Source organism: Cicer arietinum, chromosome 6 (assembly GCF_000331145.2).
Source record: "Cicer arietinum cultivar CDC Frontier isolate Library 1 chromosome 6, Cicar.CDCFrontier_v2.0, whole genome shotgun sequence".
In the NCBI taxonomy this organism is placed as follows: Eukaryota; Viridiplantae; Streptophyta; class Magnoliopsida; order Fabales; family Fabaceae; genus Cicer; species Cicer arietinum.
In genome coordinates, this window is record NC_021165.2 from 3,072,138 (window position 1) to 3,098,259 (window position 26,122).

General features: G+C 28.8%; 4 protein-coding genes and 1 non-coding gene across 6 annotated transcripts in view; 2 read left to right on the forward strand and 3 right to left on the reverse strand.

Annotated features, from left to right (window-relative positions):
- LOC101506062 (kinesin-like protein KIN-14K) overlaps positions 1 to 3,950 on the forward strand; it is a 6,880-nt gene extending 2,930 nt beyond the window's left edge. Inside the window, exons 11-22 of the mRNA XM_073369430.1 lie at positions 1 to 52; positions 94 to 175; positions 270 to 368; positions 444 to 665; positions 799 to 905; positions 994 to 1,143; positions 1,229 to 1,428; positions 1,524 to 1,777; positions 1,868 to 2,022; positions 2,183 to 2,508; positions 3,115 to 3,212; positions 3,585 to 3,950. The exon at positions 1 to 52 is cut by the window's left edge and continues 2 nt beyond it. Of these exons, the coding sequence (XP_073225531.1) occupies positions 1 to 52; positions 94 to 175; positions 270 to 368; positions 444 to 665; positions 799 to 905; positions 994 to 1,143; positions 1,229 to 1,428; positions 1,524 to 1,777; positions 1,868 to 2,022; positions 2,183 to 2,508; positions 3,115 to 3,212; positions 3,585 to 3,640 (1,801 nt within the window). The 3' untranslated portion in view covers positions 3,641 to 3,950. The remainder of the gene's footprint in view (positions 53 to 93; positions 176 to 269; positions 369 to 443; positions 666 to 798; positions 906 to 993; positions 1,144 to 1,228; positions 1,429 to 1,523; positions 1,778 to 1,867; positions 2,023 to 2,182; positions 2,509 to 3,114; positions 3,213 to 3,584) is intronic.
- LOC113788123 (U6 spliceosomal RNA) lies at positions 3,220 to 3,324 on the reverse strand. Its single transcript, XR_003474631.1, has one exon. It is a non-coding gene; the product is annotated as a U6 spliceosomal RNA (small nuclear RNA).
- Positions 3,951 to 7,329: 3,379 nt separating the features above from the next.
- LOC101505741 (uncharacterized) lies at positions 7,330 to 8,967 on the reverse strand. The gene is made up of 4 exons (XM_004512801.4): positions 8,811 to 8,967; positions 8,376 to 8,556; positions 8,215 to 8,278; positions 7,330 to 8,024 (listed from the first exon to the last, which is right to left on the reverse strand). The coding sequence occupies exons 2-4, from the start codon at positions 8,525 to 8,527 to the stop codon at positions 7,743 to 7,745; spliced, it is 498 nt and encodes a 165-aa protein (XP_004512858.1). The 5' UTR covers positions 8,528 to 8,556; positions 8,811 to 8,967; the 3' UTR covers positions 7,330 to 7,742.
- A 4,964-nt stretch (positions 8,968 to 13,931) lies between these two features.
- Positions 13,932 to 17,217, reverse strand: LOC101510335 (uncharacterized). Of its 2 annotated transcripts, none has more exons than XM_012719285.3 (6): positions 16,948 to 17,217; positions 16,085 to 16,446; positions 15,431 to 15,757; positions 14,927 to 15,310; positions 14,633 to 14,841; positions 13,932 to 14,339 (listed from the first exon to the last, which is right to left on the reverse strand). In XM_012719285.3, the coding sequence occupies exons 1-6, from the start codon at positions 17,091 to 17,093 to the stop codon at positions 14,067 to 14,069; spliced, it is 1,701 nt and encodes a 566-aa protein (XP_012574739.1). In that variant the 5' UTR covers positions 17,094 to 17,217; the 3' UTR covers positions 13,932 to 14,066. The 2 variants fall into 2 exon arrangements, with proteins under 2 accessions (XP_012574739.1, XP_004512871.1); XM_004512814.4 differs by having other exon boundaries at positions 14,633 to 14,847; positions 16,948 to 17,216.
- A 4,503-nt stretch (positions 17,218 to 21,720) lies between these two features.
- On the forward strand, positions 21,721 to 23,199 carry LOC140920933 (uncharacterized). Its single transcript, XM_073370301.1, has 3 exons — positions 21,721 to 21,806; positions 21,900 to 23,061; positions 23,152 to 23,199. Exons 1-3 carry the CDS (start codon positions 21,778 to 21,780, stop codon positions 23,197 to 23,199), a joined length of 1,239 nt encoding a protein of 412 aa, XP_073226402.1. The 5' UTR covers positions 21,721 to 21,777.
- The last annotated feature ends 2,923 nt before the right edge of the window (positions 23,200 to 26,122 follow it).

Sequence of the window (26,122 nt, forward strand, 5' to 3'; positions counted from 1 at the left end):
TTCCCTACAGGTACACTTAAAAAAATGTCAATGTCAATGTTATGATTGTGGTGCCAAACATTACAATTTTGTGCTTAATTTGCAAACATCCAGAAATTGAGATTATCTTGGGAATCCATTAAGCAAGATGTTAAGAAAGGGGAAACGGTTTATGCAGAGGAGTGTAATCGATTTGGTAGGCCTTTATCGTTAGAATGCCATTTTAGTGCTCCCTGTCATTTTCTTCTTTTGGGATGTAATCTCTAATAACTTGAATGTAATTTGTTTAGGTGTAAATCTTAAACCACTCATACATGCATCTGCAAACTATCACACTGTCCTTGCTGAAAATAGAAAATTGTTTAATGAAGTCCAAGAACTAAAAGGTAGCATTATCCATGTCTATCTTCTAGTTTTTTTTATATATAAGTGTACTGTGAATTCACACATGTTTTTTTATACAGGAAATATCAGAGTCTTTTGTCGAATTAGACCATTTCTTGTAGGCAAAAAGGAAAAACAGTCTATTGTAGAAGACATAGGTGAAAATGATTTGGTTGTGGCAAATCCCTCCAGAGAAGGGAAAGATGCAATTCGATCATTTAAGTTCAATAAGATTTTCGGTCCTGCCGCAACTCAAGGTATATTTCTATATACTTTTCCTTTTCTGAATTTTCTATGGGGAAGTATTCCTTATATCTAGAAATGAAAATTTTGCACCATTATTCCTGTGTATCCATATCACTGTTTTTCCTTATTATTAGCTATTATGTTGATATTCTGCCATTGTTCCGTGATTCTACTTTGAATGATGTACAGTGGACGTATACTCTGACATTCAACCTTTGGTAAGATCAGTACTAGATGGATATAATGTATGCATATTCGCTTATGGCCAAACTGGTTCAGGGAAAACTTTCACAATGGTATAAACTCTACGGACATATTGATTTTATCGTATACTTCATGCTATTAAATAAACTACTCATTGTACAAAGTACCCTCTTTTCTCAGACTGGTCCAAACGGAGCAACAAACGAGACTCTCGGTGTTAATTATCGAGCTCTAAATGACCTCTTCAAAATTTCCACAAGTAGAGCAAGCTTCATAGACTATGAGATTTGGGTTCAAATGGTTGAGATATATAACGAGCAAGTTCGTGACTTGTTATCAACCGTTGGTTCTCCAAAAAGATATCCTTTTTTTAAAATTTCATCAGACAATTTATTGTGTGAACTTTCTTTTTTTATTTTTTTTATTTTCTGGTTTCCTTGATTTGCACACACTTGGGATATTGACTCACTCTCAAACCAATGGTATAGCAGTACCAGATGCTAGCATGTTCCCTGTTAAGTCACCTTCAGATGTCATTAAGTTGATGGACATTGGACTTAAAAATAGAGCTATCGGTGCGACTGCTATGAACGAAAGAAGTAGTCGTTCTCACAGGTTAGATATTTTTTTCTCTCTTTATTTCTTTAACATCCAACATTGAAACAAAAGCTTTTTATTATGATCATATCATATAAACTTTATGTCCACAGTGTGGTCTCAATTCATGTTCGCTGGAAGGATTTCAAGTCTGGTTCTACTCTGCATGGTAATCTTCATTTGGTAGATTTGGCAGGAAGCGAAAGAGTAGATCGCTCTGAAGTCACCGGAGATAGGCTTAGGGAGGCACAATATATAAACAAATCACTTTCGGCCCTCGGAGATGTCATTTTTGCCCTTTCTCAAAAGAGCTCCCATGTACCATATAGAAACAGCAAGCTTACTCAACTTTTGCAAACTTCTCTTGGTAAATTGGTGTTCATCAATTATTTGTCGCAACATGCATTGCTTTGCTAGAATTTGATTTACATATATTGTTTTTGATTTTACTTCATAGGTGGTCAAGCAAAGACTCTCATGTTTGTCCAAATTAACTCAGACGTGAGTTCGTATTCTGAAACTCTTAGTACTTTGAAGTTTGCCGAAAGAGTTTCTTCTGTTGAACTAGGTGCTGCACGGAATAACAAGGATGCTAGAGAATTGATGGAACAGGTACTTTACCTTGGTCATGTAAACTGAATATGTTGGTACATTATGATTCTGTGACATGGTCTTCGGCTTTTGTGCATGTATAGAAATGTTTTCGTTTTTTCTCTTCATCTTATGCTAGATTATCAAACATAATTATGGTCTACCTTGTCTTACCTCGAAGGTGGCTTCCTTGAAGAACACTATTTTGAAAAAAGACGAGGAGATTGAGCGGCTTAAATTGCCAAACCCGTCAGTTGGTGGTATTTCTAAGCAAATTCAAAAACTATCAAGTGGAAGTTATAAGCACCTTGAAAGTGATATCCAACAAGCAATGGATGATCATATACAGCAAAATGAATTTCTCCAACCAGAATTTTCAGATGCAGATTTTCAAGAAAGATCAAGTGACATTTCTGACAATAGTCTTGCTCCGGGCACAGATTTTGATTGTTCTTCTGAAAATTCCATTTTCAATGAAGCCAGAAAAACTTCAAATAAGACACAGAAGTGAGTAGTGCTTATATTATTACAGCTTAGGCCATAGTCCCTTTGCATTCCTTTATCAAACAATTTTACTAAAGCTCTATATTAGAATGGAATTCTAACTAATTTCCTTGCTTATCCATACTAAGTATACCAATTTATATAAATCATATTTATGTAGTACAGACACCTCAAATTGAAGGTATGTCCGGTGTTCAACATGGTCGGTGTCTGACACTGATACATGTTATTTTTAGTTACTTTTATTTTCTTAAATTATTGTCGATATTATGTGTCAGTATTGTGTTTGGTATTCGTGTTTGTGTTAGTGTTTCATAGATGGATCATCTCATAACTTACTATTCCTTTTTGACGGACTCTACTATACAACGAGTCGTTATGCATATTTCAAAATTTTCTTCAATGACTAGTTAGGAACATGACACATAATTATTGCTTTACTAATACCAGTCTTAAATTATTATCATTTTGAAAAATTAAAACTTTCAGTACTCATACATGCATGGATAGGAATTACTCAGAGGAACAACATCTACATCATTTAGAAGTCATTGTCTAAAATTAACGTAAAAGTGATTTGATTTATTTTTTAAACTGTGTATTTTGCAGGTCGAAAGGATTACTCAAAAGTGTCCGAGCAGTAAGGAAATTAATCCGAGTCCCATCTACCACGGCGATAACAAAGGATTCCTTTAAGAAATCACCAGGTATGCAACATAAAAATGAATCTTCTCGATTTGTATGTGTCATCCTTGCACAAAGATCATGCTAATCTTCACTTTACTGTTAGCAGAGCATATAAACATTATACTAACTATGGATTTAACTCCACTAAAACGAGCAATGTATTTAGAAAATAAAGTAAAATATGTCAATAGTTAATGAATCAACTGTAAATATTTAACTCACATAACAAATTATAAATACATTCAAATATCAACTGATGATTCTTATCAATGATTAAAATATCTTATCTTATTCTCTAACGTGATAGTAGTTTACTTTAGAGGTGTCAAACTAATTAATCATTAACATGAATATTTTAGAATTTTCAACTTTCTTCACAAATTTAATTTCAGGTATGACAAGAAGCCCCAGTATTGGCCAACTTAAAGCTCCAAAACGGTGGCAGTAAAGTAGGAGGCAGTAGCTACAATTAAATTGCAGAGTATTCACGATTTGACACGTGCCATGTAAATATGGATTCAGACTTTGTTCCTATCTCAAATTGATGATCGAGATCAATTAATGTGTATAACTGTGTGTTTATTTTACTATAATGAATCCATATCCGTGTAAATATAATTAATTCACTACTATGTTTGAACTTCTAACACTTAGTCACATGGGTGACATTTTTGTGGATATATTGTAACAGATTTTGTATTTATAATCATATGAGAAGAAAAACAAATTATATAACAGAAGTTCAACATATTGATGTACTCGTAGTAGTGCTAAACTGTAAGAGAATCTGAATTTAGCTCAATCTATGACATTTGATAAATGAGACAATGTATAAAGAAAACATGAAAATAAACTTGAACACAAAATTAACATAATCTAAGAATGTAATTAAGAATTGGAATGAACTGTTTATTTTGCATCATCATGCAACTTAATATGAGTTAGGTCCTTTTCTTAATTTTAGTATCAATTGTGTTATTGAAACACAATTTTTGACTGAGACACATTACATATATTGTGTATTGTTCATTTTAAAACAATAAAAATAAAAACACTTTTGTAACACAACATATACATATTTGTGTCATTAACTACTTTTAATATTTCGTTAACCTTTAGGGTATATTTGATGCGCAGGATGTGATAGAGATAACAATATTTTATTTTGTCATGTATTTGGTATACATCTCATCAATATAATATATAATATATTTAAATAATAAAATTACTATTGTGAATAATTACATATTAGTTTCTTTTAAATTAACTTATTATATTTTAAATATTTTAATTAACAAAAAAATATTAAAAAATTAAATAAGTAATGAAATAATATTATATTTAAAACTATCCATTGACACTACTAAATAAATAATCTATTTAAAAAAAAATCGCGAATAACTAAATAATTCTATTTTATTTGTTAGAATATAAATAAAGATATGATATATATTATATGTAAGTGCAAGAAATACACTTGTAAACAAATTATATTTATTTTAAAATTTTAATTAATTTTCATATTTTTATAATTGTGAATGCCAATTTATTAAATTATATAAAAAGATAAAATTATCCTTGTGATAAAATTATAAATATTTTTTAAATTAATTATTAATATTTCATTTTTAAGTTTAAGATCAAATTCTATTAATTATTTTTATATTTATATTTGATTAGATTTATATTTTTATATTTTAGATTATATTTATATTTAATTATATTTAAATTTTATATTTTAAATTATATTTTATAAGAGTAATTGAGTAAATTATTGTTCGTATTATATCTTGCTAGTTTCTAACTTAGTTCATATTCATGATATAAATTTCAACTAAAAAGACATGATATGATAGAGATCTGAATTAACTTATCATATATTGTTGGTTTATCAAATATTGAATTCAGAAGATGATAATTCATTTATATCATGTCTCTTATCATGTCTATTAAATAACCCTTAGAGTATTTCTTTAACCGTAGTACTCTAAGGTGGTTAATATACAGTGGTGGAGCTTGAATTAAAATATTGGAGGTCAAATTTTTAAAATTTTAATGGATAAATAAAAAAATATAATATTGTATTGTATATAAGAATTTTAAGTTGTAAATTTACAAAAATATATTGTTGATCAAACTCTTAACGTTTATTGCAGAAAGGTAATAGATTAAATTTTGATTGATATTTTTAATAAATTAAAAATTAGATAAAATAAATTTTTGTCCATATACACATTAACATATATGATGCACTGAAGATCTATACGTATCAATCTATATGATGCATGTAATTTGATTAGATTAATTCATGGAATAAAAAAAAAAGCATAAATAGTATGTCATATTCACATATTAGACTTAAACATACATTTCAGCAACGATAATCCAATAACCACAATTATATTTATAAGATAAAGAGAATAAAAAAAGATAGAATTAGAGAGAGAGAGAAAGAAAGAAAAAAAATGTCTGATGAAATTATTTAATTTAGTTTTGATGGACTTGTCTAACTTAGTTTTGCACAAGATTAAGAAGGTACATAAAATATATGAAATAGATATATTTTGTTGAACAAATTATAAATAAGATGTCTCTTATAGAACTAAAAATAATAATATTTTTTAAAAATTATTAGGATTTTGAGATCACCACTTATATCCAGTATATTAATAAAGTAGTCGATGTATAATTTTAAGTATATATCACCAAAAAAAAATATAATCATTATTGAATTTTTTTAAAATATTGGTCACCGTATAAATATGTATCATCAAATATTATATCAATTGTATATGTTCAACTTTTTTTTTTTTTTATATATATATATTTCATAATGCAAGTGGCTATTTATTAAAAATTTGGAATTGCCGGCCAAGTTGTCCACTACTGAATCTTACTATGCAACTTCGCATCTCAACTTCACATGGTCCCATTAATGACTATGATGTCGCATCTCAACTGCATCCAGAGTTCTTTATATCACCTTATCATAATTTTGTGTAAATGTAGTATTTATGATTAAAAATAGTATTTATTAGACAAACTTTCATTATTTGCAAAAAAAATATTTTATCACTTAGCATTACCATTAGACAAGAGTTGACAAAAATTGTTACAATCTTATATGCAAGTTAAAAATATCATATTAATTTTGATAGATTATAAATTGCAAAGGTTATTTTAATGTAATTTATAGATGTTAGTTTTATAAATTAAATAAGTAATTTTTTTATACAAAAAAAATTAAGATAAAGAAATCGTGTCTCATTCTATAGTGAAATTTTTTTATACTTCATTGAACAATTTTTATTGAATAATTTATTTTATTGAGGTGAAATATCATTTTTCAAAATAGATATGGATTAAAAAAAGTTTAGTTCAATTTTATTGAAGATAAATCATTAACTTGACATAAAAAATGAAAAAGATAAAAGACTTTTAATAAAATAAAAATAAAAAGAACTATGATAAAAACCTATTGTAATTTTGCCAACAAAACAGTGAAGCAATCAAAGCCAACACATTGTGTTTGCCACACTCTCTGTCTCCCCCTCACATGCATATCTGACATAGATGACTCATCATCTCATCTTCAAGTCACTTTTATACCATTCCACAAGGTCCACAACACCCTTTCACATGACCATATACTAATTCTCTATTTACATGCTCTCGATCTGTTAATTGAAAGAAAAAAAAAATGTTCTTAAACATAAATTCGTAAATTAATGCATTTATCATTATTTTCTAAAATTTATTCTTATTAATTTTATTAATGTGAAAAATTAACATTAAATAGATTTATTTACACTGAACAATTTAATAAAAATTATAAAGAAAATATACATATTAATTACATATTTTTTTTTTAATATATGTGAAAAGAGACATATAAGAGTATCTTAAACTAATCAATCAACCGGACAACCGTTAGATTAAATTAAAATAGGATAGAAGACAAATCCCTTCAAATCTGACACAAAATGAGGTTTGATGCTTCCCAAGATCCTCCTAAACCAATTGTTTTTTATTTTTATTTTTTTATTTCCGTGTGTCTTTCTTGGAAGAACACAATCATGGATACACAATAATCATCAAATACATTTTATACACAAACTTGTCTTTAAGATTATCAAATAAACCTTCAAAAACTGATGATAACAATAATATAATGTACAAAATTCCAAACATTTATCCTCCAAATTACAATTACAAGTGAGAGGATCTTTGTTACACACACATAACAACTATGAACTCTCCACAAACCTAAATAACAAAACACAAGAAAGTGGCTTTACTTGCCATGTTCTTGTTCTGCCTTATCCTCTTTTATTGATTGAAAAAAACAAAACCAAACTCATTCATGAGCAACAACTTGAACAACACAATTTATATACATCATACATTACTCTAACAACATTGAATCAAGATTAGCTCCTCTATCCAAAGGAAACAAAAAATCTCCTCTGCTCATTGCATTTCTCTGATTTCTTTTTTTTTTTTATCTTGAGTTTCTCTCTATTTTCTATCTTTTGTTCTTCAAAAATGGATTAAGCTACAGCAGAGATACTGCAATTGCTCCTCCTATCTCTTCTAAGACAATCAAAACCTTCAATCCTCACCGCAGCGGGTGTGTTTCCAAATTTCATTGGAACTCCACATCCTCGAGCTGACGGCGAAGACGACGCCATGGTAAATGGACTAAAATTCCCATTACCAAATTGCTCATCTTGGATAACAGGGTTTGAAGCCCTGCTTGGTGGAGATCCAATGAAATACGGCGGCGATAAAGCTAACACTTTGTCGCCGGATCTCTCAGGATTGCAGCTTCCCTGCAAATCAAATATACACTCTTAGGTTAGATTATCTCAATCCAATAACAAAACAGGTCTTTAAAAGGGATACAATAACATAATTTAAGGTATCACAAGAAATGCATAAACATACACAAGTTTGTTTGTTAAGAAAATACTAATTACTTAGTACATAGGAAAGTAAAACACACACAAATAAATGTATAACCTTGGGAAGGATGATGTCAAGAAGTTCTGCCCCAACTCCTGAATCTTCAATCTCAGATTCGTTGCTGATTTTCAAGGAACAAAAGTCATTATTTTTATTCAAAAAAATTGTGATAAAAATCAACAACAACAAAAAAGGTTAAAAAATATAAAATGAATTACCTGATAGGGCACCTGAAGGGTCTGGTATGATTGTTGATGGAAGAGTGTTGATTTGAAAGACCCAATCGACGAGGTTTTGGACAAACCACTGATTCCATTTTCACCTCTTCACAGTTTGTGTTCATTTGTGGGTATCCATAGTAGCAATTCATCTTTTTTTTCCCTTGACAAAATCACAGATCTTCACAACAAATAAAATTATTATTAAAATTACACAATTTTTTAGGTCATTGAAATCAGAGAAAAATGAACTTTACACAATTAAATCATAAAATTAAAAAAAAAAAAAAAAAAAAAAAACTCAGAATTTTTTAAAATATGCAAAGACCCACTTCGTGAAAGCCTTTGAAAAAATCAATTAAGTAAATTTACGAGAGGCATGATGCTATGTTATAAAAAATTGTGTGGAAAGAAGAAGAAGATAGAGAATAATACCTATAGGCTAAAAGATAGGAGAGAAAAGAGAATAGAGTGTTAGGTGTTTGGTGGGTATTCATAGAATTGAAATGAAAGAAGAATATGGTACAGTGTGTGTAAGTGCATAGTAAGTGATGTAAAACCGCACATAGTTAGCGTTGTGTGTTTATTATTTGAGATCTGAGATTCTTAGTTATCTTATGTGATGTGTCATGAGTCAACGTTTCATCCTCCACATGTTCAACTGTCTTTTATGTTATTTCTCTTTTTTGCCCTTTATATGGACATCGTGTTCTGTCAAAAATCTTTCTGTTTGTGTTGTGATTCCAAAGTGGACACTTCATAACGTGCGTCTATTTATTGTACCTCAAACTGCGACAATGTTTTCTATTTTTTTTTTTTTATATTACTCATTAAAGTACAGATGATATTTACTTCTTCCCCAATTTTGTTAGCATAATAATCTTGACATTAAAAAAATTGATAATATATTAAATATGTTTGGATAGCTATTTTACAAATTTACATTTTAAAAGTAGTTTATGTATTCGTGAATCGTGATAGTATTGATTAAGTAAAAAAAAGTTATAGTGTTGACAGCATATAGTTAAAAATAGATGTAATAATTAATATACATAAAGTGACGAATTTTGTATAAAATATTAAAGCAGTAAAAAATATTAGTTAAAATATTATAAGTTAAATTCATGAAAGTTATATAATTTTATCAAAAATTCAACATAATATCAATACAAAATAAAAATATAATTTGTGAAAAGAGACATTTATATTGAATTAAAGTTGTGTCATTCGTTCTTCTGAAGTATTGAAATCATCGATAATTGAATCAAAACTAAAACTTTTAGTTATTGTTTTTTCCAATATAAAATATTCTATTAGTAACAATAAATCCATCCTCCATCTTGCTACGCAGTCAATCAAATAATATGTTTAAACATCGTATTACTCCTAACAAAATAGACAAATTAATTAAAATAATTCACAAATTAACTAAAACAATTCAAAATTAACGAATAATATCACGCCCTATCATATATCAATGGTTAACATCTAAAAGTTTGTTAGTCAATAGTTAGTAGTTATATTGCTAATTAGGGTGTTAGAATATGTGTTTCATATTAGTTAGTTTATCATTCGATATTAAGTAGTTTATTCATACATAGAGCTCGTTGTATTAATTTTATTATATTTTATTAGTATAAATTTTGATAAATGTCTATCTTACTTCTCGTTTATCTCTTCAATCTCATAATTTTTAATATGACATCATCAACTTGGTTCTGAGCTAAGAACCATTGAATAATTTCTTTTATAGTATGGTAAAGATAAAAAGAATATTATTGCTAACAAGAACCATTGACATTTGTTTTTTACTTTATTTATAAAGAAAAATTACTTAACTAGAAGAGAAAAAGAGTAAAATCGAAAAAATATAAGAAGCAAATTGAGATAGATATGAAGATCAGGATCAGGATCAAAAAGCGAGCAGATAGATATGAGGATGAGGATCAAGATCAAAAAGCGACATTGTCGGTTGGCAGCTGCAATTGGGAGGGAGAGCAATGTGAGCAAATAATTGAGAAGAGAGAGACAATGTCAGTTTCTGAAAACCATAAAGCTTTGAGAATATTTTAGTAACTTATCATTATTATTTTAAAAATATGTTATTATTATTTATAATTTTTTTTAAAAATAAAATAAAGGAATGTCGTGGCCTATATTCGCTCATGAGAAGATTTTTTGTTAACTTAGTTAGGGTGGTTAGGGATGGTAGGTTTAAGTCATTCTTGAATGATTCATAGGTGAGTGGGGAGAGGTGGAGAGGGTGGTGGGACAATGTAGAGGCGAATGAGTAAACTTTTTCAATGGTAGGAGGAGCTTAGTATGATTTGTACAGCTTTTCTATCTAACTTTTCATGATAATTCCTAACCTGAAGTGAATTTGTCATGGCGTAGAGTATTAATCGCATCAAACACAACGCTATGTGCAAGCCGATATGGGAGTGTTGAATCATCCTCACACTTGTTTCTTGATTGCCCAATTTTTTGTCTCTAGGTTGTTTGACATTCAATATGTGCTTCTCCAGTCAGATGGTGCTTCGTGTATTGTTTTTTCTTTCAGGTTAGACCCCTTGTCGGAAGGATATTCAAAATAAACTTGCATTTTTGCTAGCTTGTATTTGGTCCATATGGCGTGTGAGAAATCATTTGATCTTTCAACAATGTGAATGTGATACAATAATCTTAATGGATCATACCAAAATGGTCTCTTGGTGGTGGTTGAAGATTCATACAATAATCCGTTGGGTTGTTTGGGTTTTATTACTTAAGTCTTGATATTGATTTTTGTTATGTTCTACCTTGAAGGACGTGTGAAGTATGTGGAAATTATTTTTTCTTTGTGTCGTGATTAGGAAATAATTCTTTTTTATTTATTTATTTAATTCTTTGTTTTTTTTAAAAAGTACATTGAATTTATTAATAATTTATGTTACTTTTTAATTGAATTTAATTTTTAAGTATTGTCAAAGTCAAAAGTTTTACTTTCTCAATCTATTGTAATCAATTATGTATACAATTTTAAAAGTAGTTGTAGTAAAAATTACACATTTTTTAATTATTTAATAATTGTGATTAAGTGACAATATAAATTTTTTATATCAACCGTGTATATAAATTAAATATTTTTAATTTTACTTTTTAAAAGAGAATTGAAATATCTTTAATCATGTTTTTTTATAGTTAAATCAAATTAATTCATGGTTTTTTCGTAAATAAATAACTAAATCAATTGGAAATTTTAAAAGAATAATATAAAAATTACAGGAATTTTTTTTAAGAGTATTCTATGTTTAGCAAAAGTGATAACGTAAATAATCTTCCTAAAAATATATTGATGGAAACTGTTTTGATACATTAAGAATTTAATTTATAATATTGTTAATATAAATAGTTTGTATATTGTCAATCAATCATATTCGTTAGATTAATAAAAGTATTTAATTTTTATCAAAATTAACTCTAAGATTATCCTCATAAATAGTTTATAGCAATTAAACTCATATTTTAAGTAAAATAGTTTGAGATAAATTAACATATATAAATATGTCTTATAATTTTTCTTGTTATATATAAAAATTATAAAGTTTAAATTTTAATTTTTAGTCTAAAAAATAATTTACAAAATAAGTAAATATAACTGAATTGAAAAAAATTATTTAAAATTCAAAAATTTTGATTTTTAATTAGGATATTTGATGTATTTAGATTTAAAAACTAAAATAATTTTAAAAAGAATATGTGGAAAGTTTTGTAATAAAATCTGTAAATAATAAAATGGAATCATTTAATTTAATCAATCTAGCTTATAAAATATTTGAACATATAATGAAAATAGGAGTTTAAAAAATATGTGGAAAGTTTTGTAATGATATTTGAACAAATATATATTTATTTGAACAAATATACATGTATGATATTACTTATAGTCAATTTAAATGAACCCTAACAATTTTTTTTAGTAAATAGATTAGATTAAAGACTATGAATATTACATTATTCTTGAAAATTAGTCATTAGTAAAAAAAAATTAGAATTAAAATTTTGATTTGATTACTTCTCATTTACTTGGAAGATATTGATGTGTATTAATAGCGGGTTTTTTTACTTTCTTAATTATTAGATTTGATCTCAAATTATTGATGGGGAATATTCTGAATTCATGATCAATGTCATTGTACTATTATTATTTTAGCATTTGTATGAACCTGATTTTTGTTTCATAAAAAAGTATGAGAACATGATCTAATGTCATATATTGTTTTAAAAATTAGTCTAATTTTTAGACCGTGACTCATTACAAATATTTGTCTCATGTATATTTTATACAATAAATTGTAGTTAGTGTATTATAATTTTATTTAAATTTGTATCTAGAAGATATTTAAGATAAACACTACTAATGAAATACTACATATAATTACTCATTGAACTAGTTATTTCATGAAAGATCATTTTATAATTATCGTACCGGTGAAAATATTTGTTTAGTTTATTTAAAAGATATTCAAAAAACACAATTCAAATAAAAACATTTTTGTTTAATGTATGATTTATATAATAAATTAAAAATATTTTAGTATAATTTTCTTCAAAAGAATTTTATTAACAACTAATTAATTTGTAAAAGATAATATTTTAGCTAAATAAATAATAATAAATATGTGTCTCGTGTATGATTTATGTATTAAATTATAATTAATATATTATAATATTATTTTAAGTAAAAGATATTAAAAAAAAATCCGTTACTAATGTTTGAATTAATGATTATGTGTCCGTTTGGAACCATTTAAAAAGACATCTATTGAGTAGAAGTTATGGGTATTAATTAGTGTCCATGGTGGAGAGTGTTTCAAATTCAAACTCACTACAAATCTCACTTTGTAAATTAAAGTCACGTGTGAGGCTAGTTTTAGCAATGTTATCAAATCTAAATCGGTGATAAACTCTATCATAACGATGAATTAGTACATTATATACTAAATTTGAATCTTTATTCTTAAAAAATATCATAAAATCAAATCATCAAATTGATCAAGGCTGGTCGCGATTACTAAATAGAGTAACTTAGAAAGTCTAGATACAATAAAAAATTTCTCCTAAAATTCAAAGTGTTGAGGTAAAAAACTTAGAAAGCCATATTATTTATAAATGTATAATCTGACAGATTTGTTATAATTGCTCACTTAACTCACTCGATCAAAATAAACGTTTCATTCCGAACTCAGGTTTGACATCAGATGCAGCAAAACTTAGTTTTTTTTTTTTTTTTTACATGCCTTGAATTATTTTTTTATTTAAAAACTATAATATTTATTTTAAGCATCTAAATACGTTGACATAAAAGAAAAAAAAAACTATAAACTTGACATTTATGGAGTGTATTTTATTCCCATGACTACTCTTTAATTCGGCATCACATCTTGTCCATTCTTCTCTTTATTCAGTTCAAATTTGACATTATCTCCATGTCAATTTTTCTGACTCTAAACTCTGCTCTTTTTTTTTTCATCCACTTTCGTAATCCAGTCACTAAATAATAATATAAAATAATCATTTCGATTAAAGACGATTTAATAACTTTCAATAATAAATAATGTTTAAAACAAATTTTAATATATGTATATGACCATTTTATCTATATATGTGATTTTTTGTTTAACAAAAATTAATGTGAATTTTTTAATAGCTTTACTCTTGAATCTCCACTGAATTTAATGTGAGGGGAAGAAAAAGTGGAGTTGAATAATCTCTACAAAGTTTCCCTTCCACAACCCTTACTTTGCTCATCTTTTTTTCACACCAATTCAACTGTTTTTCATTTAACTCTTTCATTCTTAGAACCCTTGACACCACTTTTAGGTCTATTAGTGCCATTAGTATCTCCATCTCCTCTTCCGACTTTAACTTTATCTTTCTTAAGCCTTTGCCTGAATGGAAAATATCCTTAATTTTCATTCTCTTCTGCATATGCATATATATGTGCTACTTGTGTTAGCTGACTGAATTAAAATTAAATGCGTAAATTTTAGGTTGTCTTTTAAAAATCGTAGACAGATAATTTATTCGCAACTAAATAAAATCAGTCACATATATTTCAATTTTTTATTTTATGTTTGACATAATGATTTGAAAACACGTGACTGATTTGAATTGATTGTTAACAAGTTACCATATTTTTCCACAGACAACATTAACATTAAAAGGTAAATTATGAAAAATATTAAAGGAAAGTTAATTTAAAACTTGCAACATGCCTTTTGATTAACTTTCTTCATTAGGTTGAGTAGTGTTGGATCAACCATGCCTCTTCTGTTTCTCTTAAAGTAATATTTTAGGATCTGACATGATTTTTTTTTATCAGTCTTCAAAAAATTCATGAATGTTCTAATTCCACCTTCCATTATCTTAAGGAATGAAGCTGATGATATCTTAGTGTCAAAATCACTATCCTTCTGGCCATCCTCTGAATCTTTGTAACAAAATCAAGAAAAATAATTAATTAAAACAATGTTCCCTTTTTTTCTGTTAATCATTATATTATTTCTTACCTTGATATTCTGGAACTAAGAGTAACTTTGGTGCTAAAAGCCTCATTCTGGCATAGATTTCAGGTCTCCTACCATTCTCATAAGGCTCATTCTCAATGTATCTCTGCAACAAAACCTGAAACTGCTGGAATTGTTGTGCAATGGTGGCAGGACAACCGATATCAAGATCGCGACACGATTGTGAAACATGTTTGGAACAAATTGTTTTGTAGTTCCAACTAAGTGCTTCCCATGTTAAGCAAATTTGTGCAACATATGCAGCCTCTAGTTCATTATAATATTGGTTGTAACTCAAATCACTTGGTTTTTTGTTTATACTTGAAAACTTGTTTGCAATGCGTTCTGAAATTGATCTTGGAGACATTTGAATTGATCCTAAACACGCTGAAATATGTTGCTATATTTCAATATATTTTTAATCTATATAAAATTATGAATTTTGTAAAGAATAAACTACTTCAAATAATTCAGTATGGATTAACAAAAGAGATAGTTACCACTAACCAGTTTCATGAAGTTTGTTTTGTGAATTAATTCTGTCTAAGAATGCATTTTCTTGATCATCATATGTTTGAAACAAAGTATATGATTCCCATTTGGGGCAACTTCTTGTAGATGAAGTAGAAGAAAGTGCATCATCATCTTCTGTTCCTGAATCCATGCAATGAATGGAGCTTCTCCATTCAGAAAAGGAGTCATCAATAGCTTTCTCTTCATCAACAATTAACTTCTTACTCTTCAATTGTTTAGAAGCAAAAACAAATAATCTCTCATCCCTTCTCTTGCTTGCTTCCTGCACCTTCTTGTTTTTAATCATTCCAACTTCATCATCTGCACAAAATAGTGTCACATAGTTCAGCTACAAGTGCTACTCTGTATATAATTTTTTTTTAATACAATGCATAAATAAGTCACTATTTTAGTACTCAAATTATAGGATTGAGCAATTTCTTCATGATATTATGAAATTTTAGAATAATTTTTAAAATCGAAAAGCTTCTATAATCGGGAAATTTTCTTGACTTTTTATAAGATTCGATCCATACAAGATTTTCTAATCCATACAATATTTAGTACTGAATTAGTGATTCAATCTACAAAAACAAAATATATAGATTAAAGAATAATGATGAATGAGATATGGTGTTAAATATATACCGTTATAGTTTTTGTATAGGTTCAAGTTGATCGAGGTGGGGCTGCTTTCAAATTGAGCATAATTTTGAACAGAATCAACAAAATCTCTTGATTGAAAGTGTTGTTGGTTTTCGAAGTCAGAAACTTGTGGTGAGTTATGAATTGACAATGTTTCATTTTCTTCAACAAAACTCTCTCGTGGGCTAATGAATTCTTCAGAATAAGAAGAAAGATGTTCTTCCTTGTTCATAAACAAAAGGGTATCCCTACCACATTTGATGTCTTGTCCCTCGTAAGAATCCACACAAGAATACTCTTCTTCACTTTCTTCTTCTTCTTCCTCTTCTTCGTCATCAGAAAAAACATATTCATATTTTTTATCTCTGCAATATATCAATGTTATATCAAACTATTTAAAATCGAGAGTTTAAATAAACTAGTTTTTTTACTATATGAAATTGACACATAAATTCGGTTTATATATTGATATGAAATTATCTCGTTGAAAATAATATATACATGACATATATACTTATAATGTATATAATAAATACATTAATAATTCAAAATTAAAACAAAAAAAAAATTATTTGAACAAAATCAAACTAGTAGTGATTCATTTGTGTGTATTGCATTAAATTTTAGATGAAAGGAATGTGAAAATGATAAATCTCTATAGAAAATTATGTGAGGGGAGTAAACTCCATTTCATTTTCAAATTTATTAAAATTCGAATTTGCCATCAAGTTAACTCAAAATTGATACCTAGACTCATGGTATCATCGCGAGTTATTGCGCGATTTTGATGACTTTGAGTCATAGGCAATCAATGTGGTAGAGATAAAAAAATAAAATAAAAAAAAGAGAGAGAGAAGCAAGAAGACCTTTGGATTAAGGGGAATCTTCCGGTGAAGGTTAAGAATGTGACAAGAAAAACGGCAGAGAAAAAGAGTAGTAGGAAGGGAAGCTGGAAAGAGGTTGAGACATTGTTGAAGAGTTTAAGAAGAGCTTCTTCTTTGGGACATGACATTTTCTTTGTGGTTGTTCCAAAGTGAACATCATAGGACTCCACCACTAAGCAAAGCAACACTCCTAAAAAAAGTGCTTTCGTGATATCTATCAATTTTTTTTGTCAATTGTTTAAAATGATTAGAGGGTTTGCACCCTTTTTAAGTATTAAGCACCAATGACAAACCCTCTAATCATTTCACTAATGAAGTTAGATTAGACAATCTTGGCTTCTCTTTTACAATAAAATCTTTTCTATCTGCCTTATAGGCTTCTCTCTACAAGGGGGTTAAAGAGCATAATTTCATAAATAATTTTTAGGAAGTTTTTACCAATTAAATGGTTTCTGAATAGTTTTTTTTTTAATTAATAAATTAATTATTATTTTTCTAAATAAAAGAATCATTTGTAAACTATTATACTTTAAGAAGAATTATTTCATTAGAAAAATATTATTTTACTGTTTATAAATATTATACTAGTTATCTATATTTTTTATTAAAAAAAATATTCAACATTTACTAATATTAACAAAGTCAAAAAAAAAATTAATGTTATTTCGCTATATTTCTTGTGAATGTTATTTAGTTATTATTACTTTTTAAATAATATTAAATCATTTTTGTTAAATAATAATTTATTTAACTATTGATTTAAACACCAAATAATCAATACATATTAGAAATCCTCTGATTTTTAATAGTGAAGGACACTCCCACAAATAGCTAAACAACATTTATTTATTTATAATTTAATATAAAATTAATCCTGACATAAGAGGGTCTTTTTTTCTTCTTTTCTTTCCTATTTGAGCTAAAAGCAACAAAAAGAAGAGATCAAAACCAAGCCACACGCATTGGTAGACAAGCATGAAGTTCACTTTTTATAAAGGAATTGCATGACATTCTTCGAGAATAGGTTGAAACATTGAAAACATAATAATTAAGCCAAGGTTTTGTTTTTGTAACATGATTCTTCTATTCCAAATCTCTCTATTTCAAAGCTTTAATGTATTCCTTTCCTGCTTATAGAATAAAGAGCCATCTGAAAAAGATAGTGTTGGATGTATCAATTGCGAATTCTTGTGGCAAACCTCTTTTATTGATCCTTGTCTTTAACGTGGTTACTAAGATTGCAGATTATAGAACAAGTGTCGTCCACAAGGAATAAGTAATATTATTAATATCATAACTTAAATTTTTTTCTTTTTGGAATGGAAGTACCTCATATATATTATAATAATAGTAGTACTTAATTGTTGGTCTGGACAGCTTATAATGTTTACATTGGACATATCTTCAAGTCTTAAAAGTAACAATGGTGTTCAAATTTTTGCAAATTCAACCTTTTTTTGTTGTTGTTGAAATAAGGTTTCTCCTTCACATAACTATATAAACTCATCTAAGAAAGTAACTTAGAGACTGAGATTTATTTGAAAGCTTAAATTCAATCAATTTCATTTGCAAGGGAGAATTGAATTAAATTGTAATGATGGACCATAGATAATTATGGTTGTTATTTCTTTTACTAAAAAAATTTAGAGTGAAGAAGATATTAGATAAAGAAAATTCTATAATTGATTGATCAATACTAATAAAAAAATTATATTTATCTCTCTCCAACAATGACAATAATAGAGATCAAATCTACAATTTGCAAGATTTAATATTAATTTTATTTGTTATTTAATTTGTTAAAGTTTATAAGGGTATATTTTTATCACTTGTTTAAAGGGTATATTTTTATCACTTGTTTAAATTTAAATTTAAATTATTTAATTCTCTAAGTACAATTTAAATGATAAAATATTATAAAGATATTTGAATTCAAAAACCATTGTTACTTTAAAATCTTTTACCAATTTTAATTAAAAAAACACCGGCCTTTGATATAGACACGAAGGGTGCTTCTTAAGTCACATGACACATTTAAGATATTTTTCGCATTCTATTTGTTCAATACTCTCACAATATTATTAATTTATTAAGAAACTTACAAGTTTATTAGTTAAATTGTTTAAAACCTTATTTTTCTAAAAGTTTATTAATTAAAATATCAACAAAAAAATTCAAAAGAAACAAAAATCTCAACAACAACAAAAAATCCATTTTAATTGTTTTTGTTGGGGAGTAGAACATCCAAAATAGGCAACACCACATCTCAACCCAAAACTTTAAGTCATTAGTTTCATGAGTTATTCTCCTTATATATCTAATATAGCCTTCATTCATAGTCAATGTGGGACTAACCACTCATAATTGAATTCCAACAGTTTTCACTTGCAAGTATAAGTTGAATTTTTCGTGTACCCTAACTTATCTCTTGTAGCAATACAACAATCTCCTATGATGTTTGGAATTAGATTTAGAAACTCTACGCCTTGACTAGTTTCCATTTTTTCCTATGGCAAGTTGATCATAACTATTTCCCCACTCATAGTCGTTTTCTTCCATAGAAGGGTGAATGTCTCTCCTACATGTCCCTTTTGTGAGGTAGAGAAGGAGGAGAGTATTTCCCACTATTTATGTGTATGTCCTCAAGTTGTTGATGTTTGGACGAGATATGGGTGCAATGATATTCAAGGAATAATCGACCACTTTGAGTTTATTAAAATGCCAAAACTCCTTCTCACAATTGTAACTAATTATGGTGTGCTAATTGCATTCCATGATCATGTGGAACATCTAGATGTCGAAGACCAAAATCATTTTTGAAGGGACCTCATAAATGGGAGTTTTAGTTATCATTGTTGTGTATGGTCAAGGTCAAGTTGCTAAAGAGATTTTTGGTGACCATTATATCTTTCTCCTTCATCCAATTCATGAGGTTTGTTGGAAAAAATGTGACATGAATATTATGGTTTTCAATGTGGATGGTAGTGCGTTAACTAATTCAGAGAAAACAGAGTTTTTAAGGTTTGTTGCGAAATCATGATGGTGATTTCCATTTTGACGTATTTGGTAGTGTGGGTTGGATGAGTGTGTTGCATGCTGAACGTCAAACTCTTTTGATTGGAGTCAAGTTGTGTTGGCAAGTTGGAGTAAGGACAATTATGTGATTTTCAAATTCCCTCCATGTGATTTAGCTCGTGACAATGAAAAATACGCATTGTCATCATTATGTTAATATGTTAAAAATCATCTGAGAGTATACGAAAGAAAACAAAATCTTTTACCTCCATTATACTTTTTAAGAAGGAAATACTTGTGTAGAATTTCAAGCACATATAGCTGATGTATAGATGAAGTGCACATCCTAGTTTAATTTTAGCATTTTTGGATGATGTCATGGATGTGTCATTTTTAATGACTTAATAATATTTTTTTATTACTTTTTCTCATTTAATCAAAAAAATATGTAAACATATTTATCATGTGCGAGAGCATGCTTTTTTGCTTATGATGTGAGAAAAGTAACTAGGTCTTTTTTTTGTCAACGAACTAGGCTCTAAGTGTAACCATGTGACTTATGTGAGAAACTTTACATTATACTCCTACCCTTACATTTTTACACAAACTTCCTATTTTACCTTTTTTTTCTTCATAAAAAATATTTTTTTTTATCACACAAAATTTAACTTGAGTTCTAAAAAACTTAAAATAAATTTTCTAAAACACAAATGTGTTTGAAAAAATTCGAACTTTGTATACTGATTTTTTTTTTAAGTTTTCTAGAACATAATTATGTCCATGAAAATTTCAAATATATTTTCTGAGAAATTTTAACTTTTTCAAACACATTTGTCTTTCGAAACATTTTTTTAGAATACAAACTTATACCTAAAAACATAAAGTCTTGAGTTTTTATTTTTTAATTTTTAAAAGATAAAATTGAATTTTTATTAAAAATATAAAAATAGAAGTATAATTGAATGAGTGAGTATAATGGTAAAAATTTCCTCGGTTGGATATAAGTAATAGTGAAAGGCTTTTCTTTTCAAATAGAAGTCATTCTAAATGCTTTGAAAGTGAGAAATAAAATCAATGTCACTATTCCCAGTCAAATATATAAAGCAAGGAGTACTTATCGATCATCATTGAGAGGTCCGTACACAGAAATGCAGCATCTGTTGAGGTTAATACAACAAGAAAATTATGTGCATTGGACAAAAAGACGGGAAAATTCTGATATTTTGAGAGATATTTTTTGGACGCATCCTGATTGTATAAAGTTGTTAAACACGTTTCATTTTGTTTTGATATGTGATAGCACATACAAAACAAACATATATCGGTTACCATTACTTGAAATAGTCGGTGTCACTTCTACTAGTTTGACATTTTCAGTTGGGTTTGCTTATTTGGAAAAAGAGCGACAAGATAACTTCATCTGGGCATTTGAAAAGGTACGAATGTTGTTCAAATCTGAGTCTTTGATTTCTAAAGTTATTGTGACTGATAGAGATCTTGCCATGATGAATGCGATTAGTGTTGTGTTTCCTACTTCAATACATTTGCTATGTCGTTTTCATATTGAAAAAAATGTTGGTGCAAGATGCAAACAATATGTCAAAAAGGATATACAAGAAGTAAGTAATGGATTTATGGAAAAAGATTGTCTATTCGACTAGTGTGGAAGAGTATGATCATCATTTGCAACAATTTGAGCTATTGTGTGCCGATATTATTCTTTTTTTTGATTATGTGAAAGATTCATGGTTAACACCTTACAAAGAAAGGTTTGTCAACGTTTGGACCAATAGAGTGATGCATTTGGGGAACACAACATCTAACAGGTATTTTTAAAATATAAATTGTGTTGTTTTAGCAAACATGATTTACTAGTTTATGTGATTTGTTTTAATTTGTGTTATTTAATTTATTTGTAGAGTTGAGTCTGCTCATTGGAGATTGAAAAACATGCTTCAAACTAGTTTTGGTGATTTGTGTAAAAGTTGGGATGCAGTGAATATGATGTTGAAGAACCAAATATGTATCATTCAATCTTCTTTTCAGAAAACCATCAAGGATGTTGAGCACGGGTATAATTCACAATTTTTTCAAAATCTACATCACTGTGTATCAAGAAAATGTATGAAATTAATTGATAAACAGTTGGAAAGGGTGAAGATTGTAGGTATTAACAAAACAAAATGTGGTTGTGCAATTAGAACAACTCATGGATTACCATGTGCTTGTGAGTTGGCTAAGTTGCAGATATATGGTAATGTTATCCCTTTAGATAGCATTCATGATTTTTGGAAACAGTTAAGCATTGCACATGAATTAGAGGATGAAGAATCCTTATCAGATTATGACTTTTCTGAAGAGTTGGAAGAAATGAAAGCGTACATGAAGACACACGATATTATAAGTCAAAGGATATTCAAGGCAAAGGTGCGTGAAGTTGTATTTCCACATACCACATCAATACTTGCACCACCAGAGAAAGTGAGAACCAAAGGAGCTGGTAAAAAGAAAAAAGAATTTGATACTCCTCGTGATCCTTCATATTGGGAGTATGTTGATGCCTCTCAAGAATCTGCAAAGGCAAGGCAACCATCTCAATTATCTCAACGTTCTGCAAGGCAACAATCTCAATCATCTCAGCATTCTTTTAAGACACAATTTCCTACTTATATACGTCTGTATATTGAGGACATAGTAGATGTTGTGGCTGATGGAAATTGTGGGTTTCGTGCAATTGCAGCATTGCTAGGTTGGACCGAAGAATCTTGGGCTTTAGTTCGATCACAATTGGATAAAGAGATTGGTCTACATAAAGATGTTTATTCTAATGTTTTTGATGACAATGTTGAATCAGTGCACAACTCATTGAAAATATCAAAATTGGGTGCTCAAGGAAAAGATAAGTGGATGTCTTTACCAGACTTGGGTTACGTGATAGCAACACTATATAATATCATATTGGTGTCGCTGTCTCGTAATCTGAATATAACACTTTTCCCGCTAAACAAATCACCATCGAAAGAGACCTTTGTTCACTCTTTACTAACAATTGGATTTGTTAACGAGAATCATTGGGTACAGGTAAAATTAATGCTTAATGTTGTTTATTAAATTAATATTAAAAAATTTATTATTCAGATAAATTAATTTGTAACCTTTTTTTTTATTCAGATAAAATTGAAGTCTGATTGTCCTTTGCCACCTACGTCACAAAAATGAAAAGACTTTTGTAGTGACACAACAAAGAGTTGGGAAGTAGCTTATGCAACACGTATGAAGCATTGGAAACGCATTGATCCACCATTTATCAGATCATCTTGTATTTTATTAAATGAAGATTATAATATGGTGTGTATCACTGTTTATGGATTATTATAATATCTTGTTTTATCATTTTCAGTGTCTTTTATTATGAATTAACTTAAAATAAATGAAGATTAACATAACACATAACACAATAATCACAAAATATCACATAATCACTAAACATATCACATAATCCCAAAATATCTCAAATTACAGTACACAACACATAACACAAAATATATCAAATTACTAAACATCGTACATAAGACATAACTCACTTAAAATCTCATGAATTTCACTAAACGGCTCTACCAAATTAATGCCTCTACGCACAAGCTCAGTTGTTCTACGATCTCGGTCAGAAGATGATGGACCAGCATGTGCAGCAGATGATGGATGGTCAGATGGATGGTCAGAGGATGTATCCGCATGTGCAGTAGACCGAGGAATGATCAGAGGATGTGACACAGACATGTACCATGGATAATAGTCCTCAGTGACCTCTCCAGGAAAACTCGCAACATGATATAGCCTCCGAAACACCGATACAAATGACTGCATAGTAGTCTGCCACACCTAATCTATACTGGCGGGCCTGGGAGGAACATCAGGCGGGATGCACTGAATACGACCAAATTATCGAAGACATCGCTCCGGCAAATATGGGACTGAGACTCCACCACATCGAAGATAACCAGAGAACATCGAAATATCTTCAAACGGATGATTAGCTCGATCATCATCATATAGTGTAAACACTACATCCTCAAGCAACAAAGCATCAAGTCTCTGCCAAAGGTCACTAATCCACCTTCAACAGCATGTTTTGCAATCCACCTACATGCTATTGGAAGATGTGCAGGAACCGCACCTCTATCGCCCCGCTTACAGATCCTAGGGAAGTGTTCGTAGATCCAGCACTGCAACATAAGTAACATAATACAACTTAATTTAAATACATAAGTAAAATAATACAACTTAATAAATAAAATAATTAAATAAATGTCAATACCTGTAAAAGGGTCATGTAACCTCCTAACTGTCGAGTGTCGTGGACAGCCCCATCTCCCATGTTATCATACAGGAAAACCAATGCCGCGGCAGCCCACGAATAGTGTCGACAACGAGCTAAATCAATAAATAAACTAATGTATTTCGCCTCCACACGCGTATGCGTTTTATCGGCGAAAATGGTGCTGCCAACTAAGTGCAATAGATACGCTCTAGCCGCACACTCAAACTGATTAGTTTGAATGAGACGACTATATAAGTCACGCAGCCACTGCAATCTATATTGGGCACATTTATTAAAATTAATTTCAGCTAGAGATTCCTCCCAAGTTGCACCTAAGTACTCATGTGCAGCTCTAGCAGCATTATTAGTACTCATATTCACAGGTGCATCAAAAAATTTACCATTCGGTGATATGTGAAGGAGAGTAGCTACGTCGTCTAAAGTAATGGTCATCTCTCCAAATGGCAAATGAAATGAGCTGGTCTCCCTGTGCCATCTTTCAATAAATGCCGAGACGAGACCAGCATCAACCATAGTGAGGTAGGCCGAAGAAAGAGGTAGCAGCCCAGATTCCCGAATCCAACGCTCTACAGGATGTGGCACAGGAACTTCAGAAAACTTCTTCAACTTCAATCCATGAGTAATGACCTTTAACGGTCCACGATCCTGCGAGTAATTACAAAGTAATTAATTAATTAAATAACATTAAACAAATAATTGAATAAATAAATTTAAATAAACAATTAATTAAATAAATAATTCAATAAATATATTTAAATAAACAATTACTTAAATCAACTTAAACAACTAATTGAATAAATAAATTTAAACAAACAACAAATTAAATAAACTTAATTAAATAACCTTAAACAAATATTTGAATAAAATAAATTTAAATCAACTTAAACAAATATTTGAATAAATAAATTTAAATAAATTTAACTAAACAATTAATTATATATAAATTTAACTAAACAATTAATTATATATAAATTTAACTAAACAATTAATTATATATAAATTTAACTAAACAATTAATTATATATAAATTTAACTAAACAATTAATTAAATAAACTTAATTTAATAATTAAATATATAAATTTAAATAAACAATTAAATATATAATTGAATAAATATATTTCAATAAACACTTGAATTAAATAGACTTAAAATGCCTCAAATTGAAATATATCTCTCCTTCCCATAGCCTTCGAGCCACGTGGTGTTCATACTGTGTCAACACATGTCTCAACATCGGTCATCCGGGGAATCTAGCATCATCAGCATGTTCCATCTGAGGCTCAGGGACATCCTCCTTCAACTGAGGCTCAGGGACATCCTCCTCCATCTGAGGCTCAGGGACATCCTCCTCCATCTGAGGCTCAAGGACATCATCATGGATGTCTTGTCTTCGACGACGATGCCTAATTTGACGATTTGCTTCGTTTCGTCGTCTATTTTATGATGTTGGTGGAATTCTCTCTGCACCATCAGCACCTCTGTCACCACCTATAATGTTGCGAATAATTTGGCCGAAGGCACCTCTCATCCTAGGCACTGCAACATATAAATATTAAAAAAAATTATAAACAATAAAAAATCAATGTAACAATATATAAATAATGTTTCCCAAGATAATATATAAACAATATATAAGTAATGTTTCCCATTTAGTTTCAAAAAAATTATAAATAATATATAAAAATATGTTTCGAAACTTTGAAGGAATCCAAACTTTCGAAATGCATTTCGAAACTTTCCCAAGACCTTCGAAACTTTCCCTCAACTTCAAACATTTGCCAGGCCTTTCGAAAGTTTCA